A 17130-nucleotide genomic window follows, 5' to 3' on the forward strand; every position below is an offset into this window, starting at 1 on the left:
CAAATATGTTTATTTTGATCCCAGCTTACTTTGCTATTAAATAACTGTTTTGGGATAAATCATCATCAGCCCACTGAGAGATAAACTGAGCCACAAATGCACCTTTAAAGACACTGATCACTGATGTTCTGCTACGAATCTTATTGGTTCAGTACAAATATAAAAAAAAAAATGTCTGTCTCCCTCCCCCTCACCCCCAACCGGTCACAGCAGATGACTGCCCCTCCCTGAGCCTGGTTCTGCTGGAAGTTTCTTCCTGTTAAACTGGAGTTTTTCCTTCCCACTGTCACCAAGTGCTTGCTCATGATGGGTTGTTTTGATTGTTGGGCTTTATCGCTCTATTGTAGAGTCTTTATTTTTCAATATAAAGCACCTTGATCATATCATCATCAAACTTGTCTCAGTTAATCAGAAACACCCTCAAGTCTTCCCAAACTTTTGACTCGTACTGTATGTTTTCTTTGCTTGTAATAATCTTAATGAATAATTGGCAATCTTAATTAATATCAACAAAATAATATAATAAAAGTGCAGAAACAAAGATAAAATAGACAGGAAGCTGCTTATGTTATTGATTTATGGCAATCCATACATAAGCAGCTTTCTGCCTTGTACCAAATATAGGATATAGGAGGGAAAATCAATTATTCAGTTTGAGTTTCTTTTAGATCCAAATCTAGCATCAAAAATCATCCACAAACCTTTTTCTAAGAGAGTAGCAGCAGAAACCAGGCTCTACTCCATGCAACTGGGGAGAAGATCCCCACTTTCATGGTGTAGGTAATAAATTCAGAAAAACAGAGCAGATTTTTTTTTTCCTGAGATTCATATATCTCCTTAAGCCTGAAACATGGGACCTGTTTTTTTTCTGGAGTGATTGCATTAGGCTTTCATGAGGAACACAGTGATGCTCACAGTGGAGAAACTGAGAAGAACAAGTTACTTCTTGTAGTTTGTATCATGTTTGTGCTGTTCTGAAGTCCTGACGTCTTCATGTTGTGGGACTGTCAAAGTTCACAAGTGCAGGTGGTTGGAAAGGAGCCATTAACCTGTTTCTCCTCACTAGAAATCAAGAAGAGAAGATTTTATTTACCTTCAGGTGATAAAGGTCAACAGGCGGGGTTATTTATTTGTTACGCATCTGTGCGGTCTTGTTGGGTGTAATGAATCAAAAAAAGATGAGCACTTTTTTATTTTATTCAACCCTTCAGGCAGCAGGTTTTTGCCATAGAAGATGAGATTGTCTATCAAAGAGAATAATCTGTCATGCTGCATTTATTTCTGTCATGCTTGAACTGATGTTTTGAGTGCAGACTCTTTCCTGCATTCCCACAGCAAAGAAGTCTTTAAACTCAGGCCTCTTTCTTTTTTTTTAGGAGGTTAGGGGTAACATCTGGGAACACGCTTATCATCCGTCCAAGCCAAAACATTTATTTCACTTAATTTTACTTGAGGAGACAGATAAGTTCATGGCCCAGATTTCCTTTTTTACCTACAATATTTTCAGTGTTTCTGAGTCCCACTGTGTTTTCTCTGAGGCTTTGAGATCAGATTAACTCAGACGTCTGCGGGCTTCCCACAGAGCCTGAGCGGGACCGCTTAATGTAGACTGGAGAACGGCTTCGTATAAGCCTGAATGAGGATTTTGTGGTTATGTAAGAGAAGTGCTGTAGAAAAAAAAAAGAATAAATGAAGGTTTCTTAGGCTGACACAAGGACCAAGGGGCAGAGAGGAGGGAGCTGGACTCAGCTGAGTCATACAGGGTGGACGTCAGAGGGGGCTTCAGAACCCCGGGGCTGCCGCCACCAAAGAAGAAAGTTCCAAGAAGATGAGATAAATTGCATGTGAGTGTTAAGCGGGAAGATGTAAGCATGTATTAGATAGTAATGTCTTAGTTTGTTATGCTCATGAGACACTACATGATTGTAGTCTGGTTATGGGGCGCCTTCAGCAGAGGCAAACCTGAGAACCTCCACGTCTTCTGTTCATGATCAGAGGATCAATACAAACTACTAGAATGGGTAATTTGCTGCTTACGCTTTATGGACGACTGATCAAGTCCAGCTGGGTCGCCTGGGTGAGACTGTGTGAGGCTGAAAATGCAGCGACACCCAGTGACCCCTGAGTTCACTGTGCACAATGTTCCCAAATAAAGCAGAACAACAAAGTATGAGGGAACCTTTTTTTTTTATGAACTATGGCTATTTAATAATTTTACTCCTAATAAGGTGGTAATGCTATACTGATGAACTGAAAATCAAAAAACAACATACATGTTACACAATGGAAAGAGTTACTCATAGATCCATAACCTGCAGTCTGCCTTTGGTTCTTACACACCTATCTACCAATACTCATACTCATGGGATCAATAATGTTGATGATGATAACTATTAATATTATTCTTATTATTGTTTTGTTTTTCTTTTATTAATTGTTCATTTTTTTCTGTTTACCACTGTTATTATATAATTAATATTATTATATATTGACATCATTGTTACTATCAGTATAACTATCTCTACACTCGCATACATACTTACAATTATTCCAAACCTTTTAATTCATTTTTCTTATTTAGTGGCAATGGTACTACTACTAATAATTATTATTATTGTTATTATTGTTATTATGACCATCTTTTCATCTTTCCTCTTCAGGTCTGGAAGCAGCTCCAAAAAGGGAATAAAATCAGACTTGAAGCCAAACAGGATGAGGCTGAGAGATGAACCATGATTTCAAACTACACAATAAACAAACAAATAATGTTTACCCGACATGAGCAGCCACGCTACGCTTTCTACAGCGTTCAAACAGGCCCCTGGCCATGCTGGGACAGTATACCCTCCACCCCCTACCCTGCCACCATTGTAGTAACACTATCCATCCATTCTCTTCTGCTTATCCTGTTCATGGTGGCGGGGGTGGGGTGGAGCCTATTCGCATTCAATTGTGACAAAAAAAATACAAGTTTGTATTTTTTATGTGACGTTTCTTTAGCTTTTATGAACGCCAAAAACTGTGACAAATAGAAGTTCCTGTGAAGGACGAATTATCCAGTTAGGTTGCGCTTCGAGTTTAATGAGTGAAGTTCTATTTTATCATTCAGTTACTTAGCAGATATATACGACTGTGCATTGGACCTATGCAATCTATAGATGAGGGTATGCTTGGTAGCCGATTACTTAGCACTCCAAGCAGCTGTCCAAATATGGTCACTTCTGGCTCCAAAAAATCAACATGCCTGCAACCAAAATGCAGTGGGTGTGAGTGGCGCCAGCTTTTACAGTCCTCAGTAAAGCACAGTCTTAAAAGAGACGTGCTAATTATAATCCTTATTGCAGTCATTAATGTTCAGTGTTATTTCATCACTGTATGGCTGCCCGTCCCTGAGCCTGGTTCTGCTGGAGGTTTCTTCCTGTTAAAAGGGAGTTTTTCCTTCCCACTGTCGCCAAGTGCTGCTCACAGGGGGTCGTTTTGACTGTTGGGTTTTCTCTGTAATTATTGTAGGGTCTTTATCTTACAATATAAAGCGCCTTGAGGCGACTGTTTGTTGTGATTTGGTGCTATATAAATAAAACTGAACTGAATTGAATGTGAGAATATGTTGAAATGTTTGGCACTTTTATACACAAACTGTTTTTCATGAGCCACTTGGTTGGATTTACGCACAAAATGCTGCATTTCTTACTGGAGCGTTTACAGTCACTTCTTGGCATGACCACTAGATGTCTACATACTCTGTGTTACATTCTGTTTATGACTGAATAGTAGATGCTGATATGAATGGGACAATCCAGACATTTCAGTGGTTTCAGGCCACAGAAACAGCTAAATATGGAATTACACAGCCCATTAAGACTGTGCAATTGAAACAACAGGGCATACCAAGTAGACATCCAGTTCAGAGTCAGACTGGCTTCTGCTGATGGACGGCAGAGGATCGTCCAGAGCGATCGTTGAACTGGAGGCTCGTCTGTCTTCACTGGAACATAAAAATACAATTTCATGTTTTGTAAAGGTGTGCGTGAGCTCCATTAATGTCTGCTTTAAGCTCCGATTTCGAGACAATTCACAAATTGGCTTAAGTGTGACATTTACTCACGACAAACCTGATAGTTAGAGAAAGAGTATTATTTGAAAATTACCAGCGACTGCCATCTTTGTTGATCACTATCACTAATCATTCAAAAGACATGTCAAAAGACAGATACAGCTTTAGTTACAATAGTAAAAACACAGTTAGCTGGAATGTCTCATCAGTAGCAGTGTTACCGGAAAAAAGCACAAACTGTTGGTATGGTTAAGCCCACAGGAAGCCACAGGAAGCAAACTCCGGAGCTCAAAATGAACTGCAGCACCATTCCTCTAATGGCCAATTGATGGCCGTTTAAAAAACTAAAGCTTTTTCCACTGGATGCCCTTCCTGCAGCAACCCTCCAGGAGAGTTGTATCTTCTTCTGGTCTCAAACTGCGGATCTTTAACATGCTGTGCAGAAATCATGTTTACAGCCTAGTACAGGAACACTTATGTCCTCTGTCACTAGTTTCTTCCTTCACAATATCTGTACAGGGTTTTTTTACTCACTCGGTTTAGTGCTTGAGATTTTAGTGAGCGAAGTTTAAGCATTTTATTAGTCTGTTATGTAGCATTAATATGCAGATATGTGTGTCATTGCATGGCAGCCATAGGGTTAATGAATGCAGCTCGCAGACCAAGTGTCAGCTCCAAAAATACAACATGACGGCGGCCAAATCCCTAACCTCAAGGCTTCAAATTGTGCAGTCCAAACAATGTCCACATCAAAATATAGACTTCTCTAATTGAAAACTGGAATTTGATACACATGCACATGCAAAGTACCTGTTTACAAAGCCTTCTTCATCTTTTCGGGTGAATTCCAAAGAATCTGCAGACCCGCGAAGAAGATCTGGCTGAGTTGAGGAACTGTAAACTGAAAAAACCAACACGTCATCAGTGAACATGTCAGGCAAATCCTCTAATAGGAAAACATACAAACAAACAAAGGGGGGTCTCACAATTTCCATCTAGGTTTTCCATGCTTTGGGCCTTCTTCTGCTCCTTCTTCTCTTTCAGTGGTGACAGAAACTCCTGAGAGGCCGACTTTGCTTGGATGGAATTTTTCTTCCTCTTTGAAGACGCTCCTCTTAAAGCTTAAATGCACAGAAAAAGAGTGTAAAACCAAAGCCACGTTTATGCAGGGAACAGAATGGAGGGCAGGTCATGGTGGCGGCGTGACTTACGATGGCTCTTTTTGAAAACAGTCGTGCCCATGAACTTCAGAAATCTGTCTGCATAAAAACTGGGCCTGTGCACTGACACCGTGTCCTGAAGTGAAAAGAAAGCACACACATGAGGAGCTTCACACATAAAGGATAAAACAACCTGCGGGTAAGTAAGAGGTGTTACAGACCCCATCATGTACAAGAGCCTTCCAGGAGTGTTCCACCTTCTTAACGAACCTGAAAATTGTTTAAAAAAATTAAAATCAAGAAAATTCAATAACATTCTTCACGTATTCAACACTTTTTTTTGACAGATTATTGACTGGATTGTAAACGATTCTCTTGTTTTTAACCACCTGTGTAAATATTTATGCTTGCTCTTGACTATAGACTGTATTTAAAAGATGGACGTAGCCACCATGACTCTACCTATTGGTTAACAAGGTCGTGCTGGAAAGCCTCAGGCTGTGCATTTTCTCCAGAGGCACTTTGATGTTTAAAGACACCTTTTAAGCTCTGAAAAAATAACTAAACCTTTCACCACCAGGGGGCAGTGGTTTTCCAGCAATATTCACATATGCGACGTCTGTTTTCCTCAAGCGAATTTGCACTTTCCCGTTATACAGGAGACTGCGCTCGTAAGGACTCGCCTGGATAAATAAAGGTTATGCTGACTGCACCATCTTGTGGTACAAAGTGGTATTACACAAAAGTACAAGGGCCGATATCTTTTCAACACAATACATAAATGCTTTCAACTAAAAGTCATAGTGGTTGTTTCATCACATTCTGTTGATAGTTTTAGTTAATTTGGAAGGTTTTAAACTATTTTTTAAACAAATTTCCAAAAACACCAGAAGGTTGATCTGACTGTTAATAAAGCAACCTGTTAATAATGAGGTGAACCATGCATGTATCCTTTTTTTTGACTATTGGGGACAGTAATATGCAGAAAGAACAGGTCATCATCTGAGTGATTCACAAGACTTGAAAGCAGCAATTGAGACCATAAAGTCATCAGGAAGTCACTTCTTTAGCTCAGAGAAGGTGAGGGTCATTTTCCCATAGACCTTTTTACAGACTGGCTTCTTTTTGCAGAGTAGTTTAGAGAGATGCAGGATTTTCTTTTACATGTCGTCCATGCTCCCGACTGCTTCACTGGAATGTTTGATGATGCCGTGAGCTCACCTGTATGACTGAAGAATGTCGATGATTCCTAAGAAGATGAGCAGATTCTCATCTTTATGTTTGGCAGGAATTCCACCCAGTCTGTGAGAAAAAGATGATTTTTTAATGTTTTTTTTAAATAAAATCCTACTGTTGAATGTCTGAATTTTCCACATTTAAGATCATCTCAGTGAGCAGTTTGGTTTAAATAAAAGAAATTTGTATAAGAAGCCACTAGAAAAATAAGAGAATTTAAGAGTTTTTACTATGAAACATCCAGTTATTATTATTGGATCTGACTGTGTGCAAACTTTACCAACAAGATCAGGATAAAAGATATCTGGTGATAGTTCCTTTAAGCCAAAAATAACTGTAAAAATGAAACCAGGTTGTGAACTGAGATATTAAAACTGTATTTTCCTCCATCTCATGCCCTGCACAGTCCAAATTGTTTGCTTACGTGTCATCATCTGCTACCGGCTCTGGGTCCTTGACGTTCCCCTGGATCGACTCGAGGGCGGTGGAGTAAAGGACTTTCTGTCCCTTCCTGCTGTCACATCTGCTTCCTCTGCTCAGCGGCTTCCTATTCAGAACATGAATCCCCAGCAGGAGGCTGTAGTCCATGATCTTAAAGCTCTCCAGGACCTGATAGGAGACCAAAAGGAAACTTAGGGAACCAATTTTAAGAAACCCCCTTTGAGCATTTCATACTCATGATTAATGTTTCCCTCCCCTCAGTTAGTTTGTCAGCACTGAAATATTTAACCTTCACTGTCACAATATTTTAAATATTTAAATGTTAGATGTGCTAGTGGCTACCAAGTCTGAAACTGGGGCATCGAGTTCCCCCGAGTCCACTGGTTCACAGCGAGTCTATCTGAGTTTATCTCAGTGAGTCTACCACCAAGAAACCTCCAGGGCTGAAAAATGAAGTGCCTAAAAACAATTGCAGCTTCTCTACTCAGCCTCCACAGACTCCCAGGGTAAAATGTCCAACTTTGCAGTATTAAAAAAACATGCTTAGGCTTTAAAATTCTAGTCCAGAAACTAGTGGGTAGTATCACAGTTCCCACATCCATCTTTTATACCGTCTGTGCTTTAAGCCAGTGTGGGCTGCAGCCCTCTGGTGGACCTTGGATGCACTGCAGGTGGGCCATTAAAGATTTCTATTATAAAAAGAAACACAGCTAATAAAAACAGTCCATTACCCTTCATTTAAAAAACAAAAAAAAACAAAAAATCAGTGAAGGCAGACCTTCCAGCATCAGCTATTCTGTGCTTATAGGTGTGTCTTCCTAAATAAAGAGCCATTTTAGTAAATGACCACAGCAGGAGCCCAACAGGACTTTTTTTTTTTTTTTTTGCCAGCCGTTAATCCAGCCAATGAGATTTACTCTGAAATATTTGACCAAATAAACATTAATTTATCCCTCAGAATGATCAGGTGATCCTCTGTCGCGTAATCTACCAAAAAAAAAAATGTCAATACTTTAATTTGTTTGCTACTTAGACCTAACTTAGACCTAAACCCTTCAGTTACAGCTGTACTTTGGGCTTATTGGTATTCATCGGGGGCAGCACGGTGGCACGGTCATTAGCACTGCTGCCTCACAGTTAGAATACCATCTAGAAGGCCTGGGTTCGATTCCACCTTGGCTCTCTGTGTGGAGTTTGCATGTTCTCCTCGTGTCTGCGTGGGTTTCCTCCGGGTACTCCGGTTTCCTCCCACTGTCCAAATACATGCACTTAGTGGGGTTAGGTTAATTGGAAATTCTAAATTGTGTGTCTAAATAGGTGTGAGTGTGAATGCTGTCTGTGTCTCTGTGGTGGCCCTGCGACAGGCTGCCGACCTGTACAGGGTGTACCCTGGGATAGGCTCCAGCCCTCCCGCAACCCTGAACAGGATAAGCGGAATGGATGGATGGATGGAAGGTATTCATCGGCTAACATGTAGGTGAAGGTTATAAATGATATCTACTTGATATACTGACATTATCAGGCACCACAGGGCTGCAAGAATGAGGCACAGTGTGCAAATATGCATTTATCTGTCACGCGATCAGCTATTTTAGTGACTAATTTGACAATGATGCCAGTTTTGCCATTTATTTCTCTGTTGGTGTTTATCACCTACACAATTTCCTTTATCCGTATTACATACTAAAATAAGAGCTGTCAGTCATTTTTATGCAAAAAGGAGTTAACCCAAATCATTGGCTGAGCCGTTTCCATCGTCGCTTTGGGCATTTGGCAATTCCAGTAAAAAATCTTAATCTCAAAAGATCACAACAACAACTTGATGACAGTCACTGTAAATAGCTTCTTATCAGCCTGCACATCTTCTGAATGTCACTGTCTATTTCCACTGACCAGCACTATATTTAGAGGACTTAATTTTCATATTTTAAAATATATCACGCTATAAACTCAAAATAGGCAAGAGAAAGAGAAAAGAGAAGCATCTATTTGTAGATTACATTTTGTACTCATTTCAATGTTTTAACCACAAAAATAAAAAGATTATAAGATCATGTAAATGACACACTTGTTGTATTCTGTGATCCAGAATCTAGGAAACCAGGAGGCAAAAACTGATGCTAGACCTTCTTGTTTGGTTAAAGGCTGCAGGATCAACCTGCCACTGGATTATGCACAATCTGTAGCCTCCATGTAATGCAGGGTAGGGTAAAAGAGAACTTCCTGAGACATCATTTTGGAGATTATATCACCTTTTTCATATTTGTGCATCTCTTTTACCCAGAGGTTTTTAATATAATAAAACAAAGTCCCATCTAAGAATCATCTACAGTTCAGTTTTCTTAAAAGAAAAATAAAAAAAAAAAACAAATAAAAGCTTTTACTTTGGAGAAAGTCCCAGCTAAACAGGTTAAACCTGGATCTATAAGCCAGAAATACAGGACAGCATAAGCCTCAATCCCTCTGACCAAACACTGATGTCATGAAGTACCTTCTATAAACAAAGACGCCCTTAATATGCACTGTGTTACCTAACGCGAGGTCATATACAGCAGCCCCGTAAGAGCGTATTACGCCCAGTTTGGGCTTTGGCGTCCAGCTGCTCCACCTGATCATGAGTCAGGTGTTTCGCTCCGCTGCGCGCTAATCCTTCATCAAGTGACCGCTATTGTTTCTCACTAATGAAATAACAGGCACGCACTAATGTGATCGTCAACACAGCTAAAGGCATAACAAAGAGGGGCACAGCTCAACGTGCTGGCCTGAATGATGCTGTTAAAATTTGGGAACTGTGCTGTGATCGATGGCTGAATGCAACAACTAAGATATTTTTTCTGGAAAAGTTTTGTCCATGGCCAATTATTCCAGAACTGTGGAAAAATTCTGATTTTTTTGGGACCACTTCCTTTTGCCGAGTATAAGAAAATGTTCAGAATTTGCATTTGGTGAACACTTTTAACCATCTCACTCCTGGTGATTAAGCAGCATCGAAAGATATGCAGACCCAGGACACGCTGAAGAGATTATATATCTCGGCTGGCCTGGGAACGCCTTGGGGTCCCCTCGGATTAGCTGGTGGAGGTGGCTGGGGGGAGGGAGGTCTGAGCGTCTCTGCTTAGGCTGCTGCCCCTGCGACCCGGCCCCGGATAAGTGGAAGAAAATGGATGGATGGATGGAAAGATATTCAGAGTACCACGCCAACCTTAAGAGCAGGAACACATCCTAATCCAACTGCAGCACATTTTAAATGACCTCTACACAGCAAATTCACAAAATGTTGAATTCACAGCTAGTCAGTGGACAGCAGGTGTCCTGTGGCCACCATGGCTAAATCACACAGAGTATTTTCAGCTTTGAGAATGTCAGACAAACCATCTCTCATTGTGCGCTACATGCGAGGAAGGACAACCGACCAGGTTCTCCCGACATCATTGAGAGTTCATGTGTGAAAACAGGCTGTTCTCACTGTATCAGAGATGTTATGTGTAGGTAGGATGTTGATTATTTGATCTTGATCAGGAACAGGAACAACAGGGGAGGAAGAGCGAGAAGCACAAACAAAAATATCAAAGATTAAAACAGCAGGCACGAGAAGCACAAACAGTGGCTGCATCGGGCAGTTTCCACTGTTTTTAGTCACTCGGCTTCTCCTCATTACAGCACGTCTCCTTCTCTTTGGAGATGCTAAGCTAAAGGACCAAGAAGAGCACAGACACCAGCAGATGTAGCCCACATATTTTTGATGATGCCCTCTTGTGACAGTGCAAAACTACAATGTGCATGACCCTCAGGACTACAGATTACCAACCCACTGCCACTCCAGGTGCATGAACCTAACCAGCAAAAGTTTCATGGCTGCTAATGGATAAAACATTTTTAGGTAAACATACCCGACAATCCCTCTGCAGGGTCTTCATCAAGGCATTATATGTGTCTGGGTCAAAGACCAGGCCCTCATGCATCTCCTGGAAGTCCAGGTCTTTGAACGTGGGCGAGGACTTGACACGCTCTTTGCGTGAGGCACGGCGTTTGTATGAGGATCCCTTCAGGTCGTACTTGTAGTGCATCTTCATGGCTCGAGGCAGCACATTGTTCATGACCACCGCTCGAATGGTGACGCCTCCACACTGGATGCAGTAAAGGCCGTAGAACTTGGGCAGCAATGTCCTCGGGTTCTGATTAAGGTTCTACAATAACAAAGATTTTTTTTGGTGATAAACAGAGAGGAAGAAGAAGAAAGTATCTCTGATTAAAGCGGTGTGATTGAATCACTTTAAGTCCAAGTAAAAGGTCAAACACTGAAACTCCAACTTTCAACTAAGAACCTGTCCAAAAAAAGTGGTTAACTGGTTCAGGAGCCGGTCGGTTCTCCTGTGAAACCAACTCCCATTCTGGAGACTGACACCTGCTTTATATTTAGATTTCAAACTTTCCTTTTTAACAAAGCTTATCATTAGGGCTGGATCACATGACCCCGAACCATCCATTAATTATGATGTTATAAGCTCAGATTGCTGCAGGGCTTCATATGCACTGATCATTTCTTCACCTTTACCTCTTTTGTGCGTATATTCCACAACCGGATTAACTTTAGTGGCCATTAATTTGTGTTGTTGTTGTTGTTTGTGGTCAAGGCTGCTGCTCCCTGAACCTGGTTTTGCTGGATGTTTCTTCCTGTTAAACAGGAGTTCTTCCTCACCACTGTCACCAATTGATTTGTCATATCATAGGGTTCTTTCTGTAATATTACTGGGTCTTTACATTATTATATAAAGTGCCTTGAGACAACTGTTGAAACTGAGGTAATACTGTGAAATTGTGTGCATAGCAGGAGTGTAACTTGGAGGAAAAAAACTTTTTGAACCTTATTCTGGAAGGAAACCACCAAGAAATAAAAGTTATGCCTCTTTTCCTGATTGGGGCTTCAAAATAACAGCTGGGATTTGGTCCTAGATTGAATTGCTATACTTTCTTCTAGAAAGACTTTGAAGATGCAGTATGGCCACTTTTTAGCTCTTTTACTTTAAGCAAAGTGTAAAAGGAGCTCTTATGTGGAGGGATGTGTTGATGTAGGTGATGATGGTGTATTCCATTTGCATCCTGAGTATCTTTACCAATAAAGTAATCCAAGTAAAAATGACAATGGAAACTGCTGTAGTGTTTTGGTGTTAATCTTTGAAAAGCATTGCCAGTCTAAAGGTCTGTGCTGCTAAACTAATGTCATGTTGTTAACTGCTGAATGTCTAAAAGTAAAAAGTTGCACTTACACATAAAATATTCTGCAGAAAGTCGATGAATTTCAATTTCACCAGTCTGGCCAGAATAAATTAATGAAATTTAGATTTTTTTTGCCTTTAGTACCACCTTCTCAGCTTTCGGTAGTACAGACATTTGTTGGTATCTGTCTTTGCATGTAAATGCAGTTAGACTTCTTTGTTTTATAGCTCACCATGTAGTAACCAGGAAGCAGCTTCTGCAGGAACTCGGCCTCTTTAGGCTGCACCGTCTTGATGATGAACTCATCGTCGCTGGTGAGGTAAAACCAGGAACTGCTGGCGCCAGGGTTGGACAGCTCTATCAGAGGCTCCTTGCATATGGAGTACTGAAATTTAAAATGAAGCAACAGTCTACGGTTAACAAACCTTTGCAGAGGAAAGTTACACCAGAATCAGAATGTAAATTTGAGGCTCCGCGCTCACCAGATAGTCGTCTGGTTTGATGCCAAAGAGCTCTCTGAAGTAGCGAAAAGCCAGAGGGGCATATGTTTTAAGCCGGAAGTCTGGGAAGTGATGTGCCGGCGTCAGGTTGCTGCCCTCACTGGAACACATGCAAAATGTTTATCAGTCTAGTTATTTGCAACTTATAGGCCTGACACGAGAAATGCACAGGTGGAACTATTAAAATTGGCTGAAAACACGCACCATGCGCTACTGGAAAGAAACAGCTGAAGTATTATTTTCCTACAACAACAGCGTGCTAAATGTGTGCTGAGAAATAACGCGGTTGCTAGAACGTGCGGTTTCCACCAACCCACAAGTGATTGTTTTCCCACTTCTAAAGGTAACTTCCTTCTTTTGTGAACATCAATGGTGGCCACTGTGTGGGTTTGAATAACTCAATCTGATATTGGAATTTGGAAATCATTTGTTTCTGTTTACTTGTTGATCAAATGCAGGCTACTTATATCTTTGGCAGGCTGGAAAAAACTGAGTAAATGCACACTTACTTAGATGGCACCATTTTAAATTTTGGGGTTAGACTCGGCACTTGGATCATGATTTGATGTGCTATGTAATGAGGCCAATCTGGGATTTAAAGATTACTCTAACCTCCCTCAAAATTTCTGTGGCCAATGAATTATATATTTTAGAAAAACATGGAACTGAAAAAGTAGCCTACTTTTTCACTTCCTATAGATGTAGAGATAAAATTAAATCCCTTGACATCACTGAGGTCTCAGATAAGTGTAAAAAATGCATATTTTTTTAACTTTAGATTAATGTGTTTTGCATGTTTATCGCTCTTAAATCCACGTGCATGTGCACTGGTCGTTACCTGGAAGCAATGCAGTGCAAATGAGTGTGTACCTGGGCAGGAAGACGCTCTCCACCACAGAGAAGTCCTGCATGAGAACATCTCTGTCTGGTTTCGAGCTGAGGTTTCCTACAGCATAACCGATGCCCAGCTGAATGGCTCCTTTGAGTGCAGCTGCTGTAGGCTACCAAACATATTAGAATTAGATCTCCATGGCACACGTGTTCTTTCTTTCCTTTGTCTAACAGTTTATCATTGGTCCAGTCCAAAAATACCTCAAGGCTGGATTAGCAGTAGCATTAGCAAGTTCCTCTCTGAAAGAATTTTAATCCCTAGTATTAATAATAAATACTTGTTAGCATGACATCATCATTTTGGCTCCTTCTGTTTGCATTGTAACTGTGAGCATGTTAGCACTGTGCTTGTAGTGCAGCCTCACTGTGGCTGACACCATAGCTGCATTGACGGTCTTATTCATATCATTCTTAGATATCGTGCTAATGGCTAAAGAGGACAGCAAACTGATGCTTTATGATGTAGGAAGCCTGCAAACTCTTGGGCTACAAAATGAAGCCTGCGCCTGATAAAAAAAAAAAAAAAAAAATTTACCCTCCATGGATAGTTTCCCCCTTTATAACAACTCTAAGGGGGTCATTCACCTGGACACTGCTAACAGTTCTGAAATAGACCTCTTCACTGTGTTTACACTGCTCTGTGGGCTGTCCAAGAAGTTTGTACTTTAGTTTTAGTGAGTAAAATCCTGGTATTTTATTAGTCTGTTACTTCGCCTTATTATTAAAGATGTGTGCTTGTGTGTTGCACCTGCACAAAGATGAACATGGCTAATCAGGCCCAACTTTTTCTTCAAAGGCAAACAGTCTCCATTTCTGCTCACAGCTGATGAATATTTCTAGACAAGTCGGTGTCTTCCATGCAAACTACGGGCAACTGTGGCAATCTGCCAGTGATCAAGTCAGTTGCATGTAGTGTTTTTTTTTAACCCACCAGTCAGGAAATACATATTTTTTCCTGGTTACCAGATAGTCACGAACTGGCCTCTAGGCTTATGTGACCAAATCCTTATTCAGTTGATCCTACAATGTCACCATGTTTGTCACACATCCAAATACGTCACATGGTCAGCAGTCACTTATCAGCAGGACCTCAACAGGACCAGAAGTCTTCTTTCCGACTGCATGTGGTTATTTTTAAAAGAATGAGGGTTTAAGGAACTTCATTTTTCAGGCCTAGAAGCTGCATCCATCTTTTACACTTCCTCCAAGGGAGTCCTGTCTTGGCCGGGACTCCTTTGTAAAGGACATTTTAAATCTCAATGGGATTTTCCTGGTAAAATAAAAAAAAATCCTGCCTTTGGCTGCACCATACAGTTTATGAATGCACCTTTCCAACGTTAGCTGAAAAGTTAGCACTTCACAGTCTCGTTCAAATATAACCGCTTAGTGCTACAAACCCCCGTGGCCAAAAATGCTGAAACACTGAGGCCTCATATCTGGAGAAACCTAAAGCAGTGGGTAACATCGTTGGGTGCTGTTGCCATTTTTTTACACCACCTGGGCTAAAGCACAGTCTTGAATAAGAAGATTGTGCTAAATTCACAATTGTGTGTAGTTATGATTATGCCTACAGTCTTTATTGGTCAGTATTCTTAATTCTGGAAAGTTCTCAGTGTATAGATGTGAGAATATGTGGAAATGTTTGTGAAAGTCATGCTTGTTGGTTTTTAATGTGGATTTTTCCTTAAATGAGTGACACTGGCTGCTCTGTGAGTTTGTGTTATGGGCACACTGCTGCTTTCAGATAAATGCTGCAGTGTATTCTGGTATTTAGGAAGTTCCAGCACAGGAAATGTGCATGAAAGGTACTTAAGAAGGTGCCTTTGGGCAACAGAAATTCATAGAATTTCATAGTAAGTCATCCAGTACTTGTTTACAGTATAGTGTGGGTAAAACAATTATAATCATTTACATCAGAGAATCATTAAATTAAACCTTAAGTCTGGAACAGGCTCCTGACATGTTCAGTGAAGCCTGAAGTACTAAATGAAAGCCTTAATACATGTAAAATTAAACTTACAAGTAAAATAAAAGCATTCATTTCACTTCAAAACTTATTTAGGGATTTTTCCTGTTAGCCAGAAAGTGAAACCAATCAGCTCAGTCACCGTGAGCTTTGTTACATAACAGCTGATGAGGAAAAATGGAGCTGCTTTACTTAAATCAAAATTTTACATGATTGTCTTTGCATTTTTTTTTTATTTTTATGACCTGAGGGTGCTTGAAACTTTAAATTAGAACTACCCCCCCCCCCCCCTCCCCCCCCCCAAAAAAAACAGTAAAGAAAATAATCAGATAAAATTCGCTTCACATTTAAACCCCCCATTACATACCAGCTTCAAAGGCTGCTGATCACTTCTGAGAAACTACTTTCGGTTTCAGTGTTCTGTTTGACTGCAGACATTTGTTTTGACATCAGCAGTGACTTCCAGTAGGAGTAACTATCAGATCTTTCCATGGCTTGCTTAAAAAATGATGACATCCACTTACCTTTTTATGATCCTTTGACACTTTAGAGGTTTTGGTTCCTCTTCCTAGAGTGCTGGCGGGGGATGCTGACATCTTTTGGACAGAGAGAAGTTGATTAGAGGGAAGCTCGGCTGTCCTTCCTCCAACTTTGATTCTGCCCGAGTTCCTTTTTTCCCCTCAGTGAAGAATGGACAGGTGCAGCAATTTACAGAAAGTGCATTTTCCAGGTATGCCGCTCCTGTGCATTAGGTAAAGAAAAGAGGAGTTACACAGTGTGTTGGATTTGCATGAATGTCAATGCAAAGTGCACACCTGCCAGTGAAAAACTGCACTACACTGTAGGTCTAGTTAAATGGTCTTTCCCATGAATTGCAGCAGGTCTGAGGCTTGCAATAAACTTTCTGTCTGGGGTACTTGTGGATTCTGAGGACCTTTTGGTGTGCGTTAGTCTTTTAACTCCAGAATGCTTCACAACAACCCCTGATCCCAATTAAGAAGGATTGGGAAGCATTACACGTGAAATCCCCACAGTTTTATAACAGTACACAGTGGTTTTTCTTGATTATGTGACCATCAGCTTCCAAAAAAGGGCTCACTGATTAGCAAAATGAAGCCATATACTGTATAAACCACGACTTGTTCATTTCCATAGCATGACCTGCAGCTGATAATGTAATTTCCCAAATATATTTACTATTTAATTCTTCTAAAATTACAAAAAAATATAGCCCACCCAGCTAAGGGTAATTAATGTAAAATGGGAAGAGGGGATACTTTATAATACAGCCCATGCCCCTGATAATACAGTGTAATTAACAGTGTGAGAAGTGGTTAAAAATGAGCTTTCCTTTCCCCTCAAATACCACCAAAAATACTTGCTAATAGTAGATTTATGTTTTATTCCCTAAATACAAAACTTTATAGTAAACACAGCACAACAGACCCTGTACCCCTCTTTAGAATCACTCCTGCAGGCATCGCTGCTAGAAAGAGACTGAGCGGCTGCTGTGAGTTTGCAACAAAGACATCTGCCAAAATTTAAAGATCTGCAAGTTTATCTGAATAAAGACTGATTTTGTTTTGGCTTCTTTTTGATTTGGTTCAGCTGTCACTGTGCAAAACTGACCACTGGTGGATGGGAACAGCTAAAAAAAAAAAAAAA

The 17130-nt window shown here is 40.5% G+C and overlaps 1 protein-coding gene across 1 annotated transcript; it reads right to left on the minus strand.

Annotated features, from left to right (window-relative positions):
• Positions 1-285: 285 nt before the first annotated feature.
• pip5k1ba (phosphatidylinositol-4-phosphate 5-kinase, type I, beta a) lies at positions 286-16378 on the minus strand. The gene is made up of 14 exons (XM_030742316.1): positions 16281-16378; positions 15990-16206; positions 13479-13609; positions 12591-12708; positions 12341-12493; positions 10782-11078; positions 6875-7059; positions 6436-6516; positions 5436-5484; positions 5266-5350; positions 5041-5175; positions 4865-4955; positions 3889-3985; positions 286-1062 (listed from the first exon to the last, which is right to left on the minus strand). Exons 2-14 carry the CDS (start codon positions 16059-16061, stop codon positions 1060-1062), a joined length of 1497 nt encoding a protein of 498 aa, XP_030598176.1. The 5' UTR covers positions 16062-16206; positions 16281-16378; the 3' UTR covers positions 286-1059.
• Positions 16379-17130: the final 752 nt, after the last annotated feature.

This window comes from Archocentrus centrarchus, chromosome 12 (assembly GCF_007364275.1).
Source record: "Archocentrus centrarchus isolate MPI-CPG fArcCen1 chromosome 12, fArcCen1, whole genome shotgun sequence".
Classification (NCBI taxonomy): domain Eukaryota; kingdom Metazoa; phylum Chordata; class Actinopteri; order Cichliformes; family Cichlidae; genus Archocentrus; species Archocentrus centrarchus.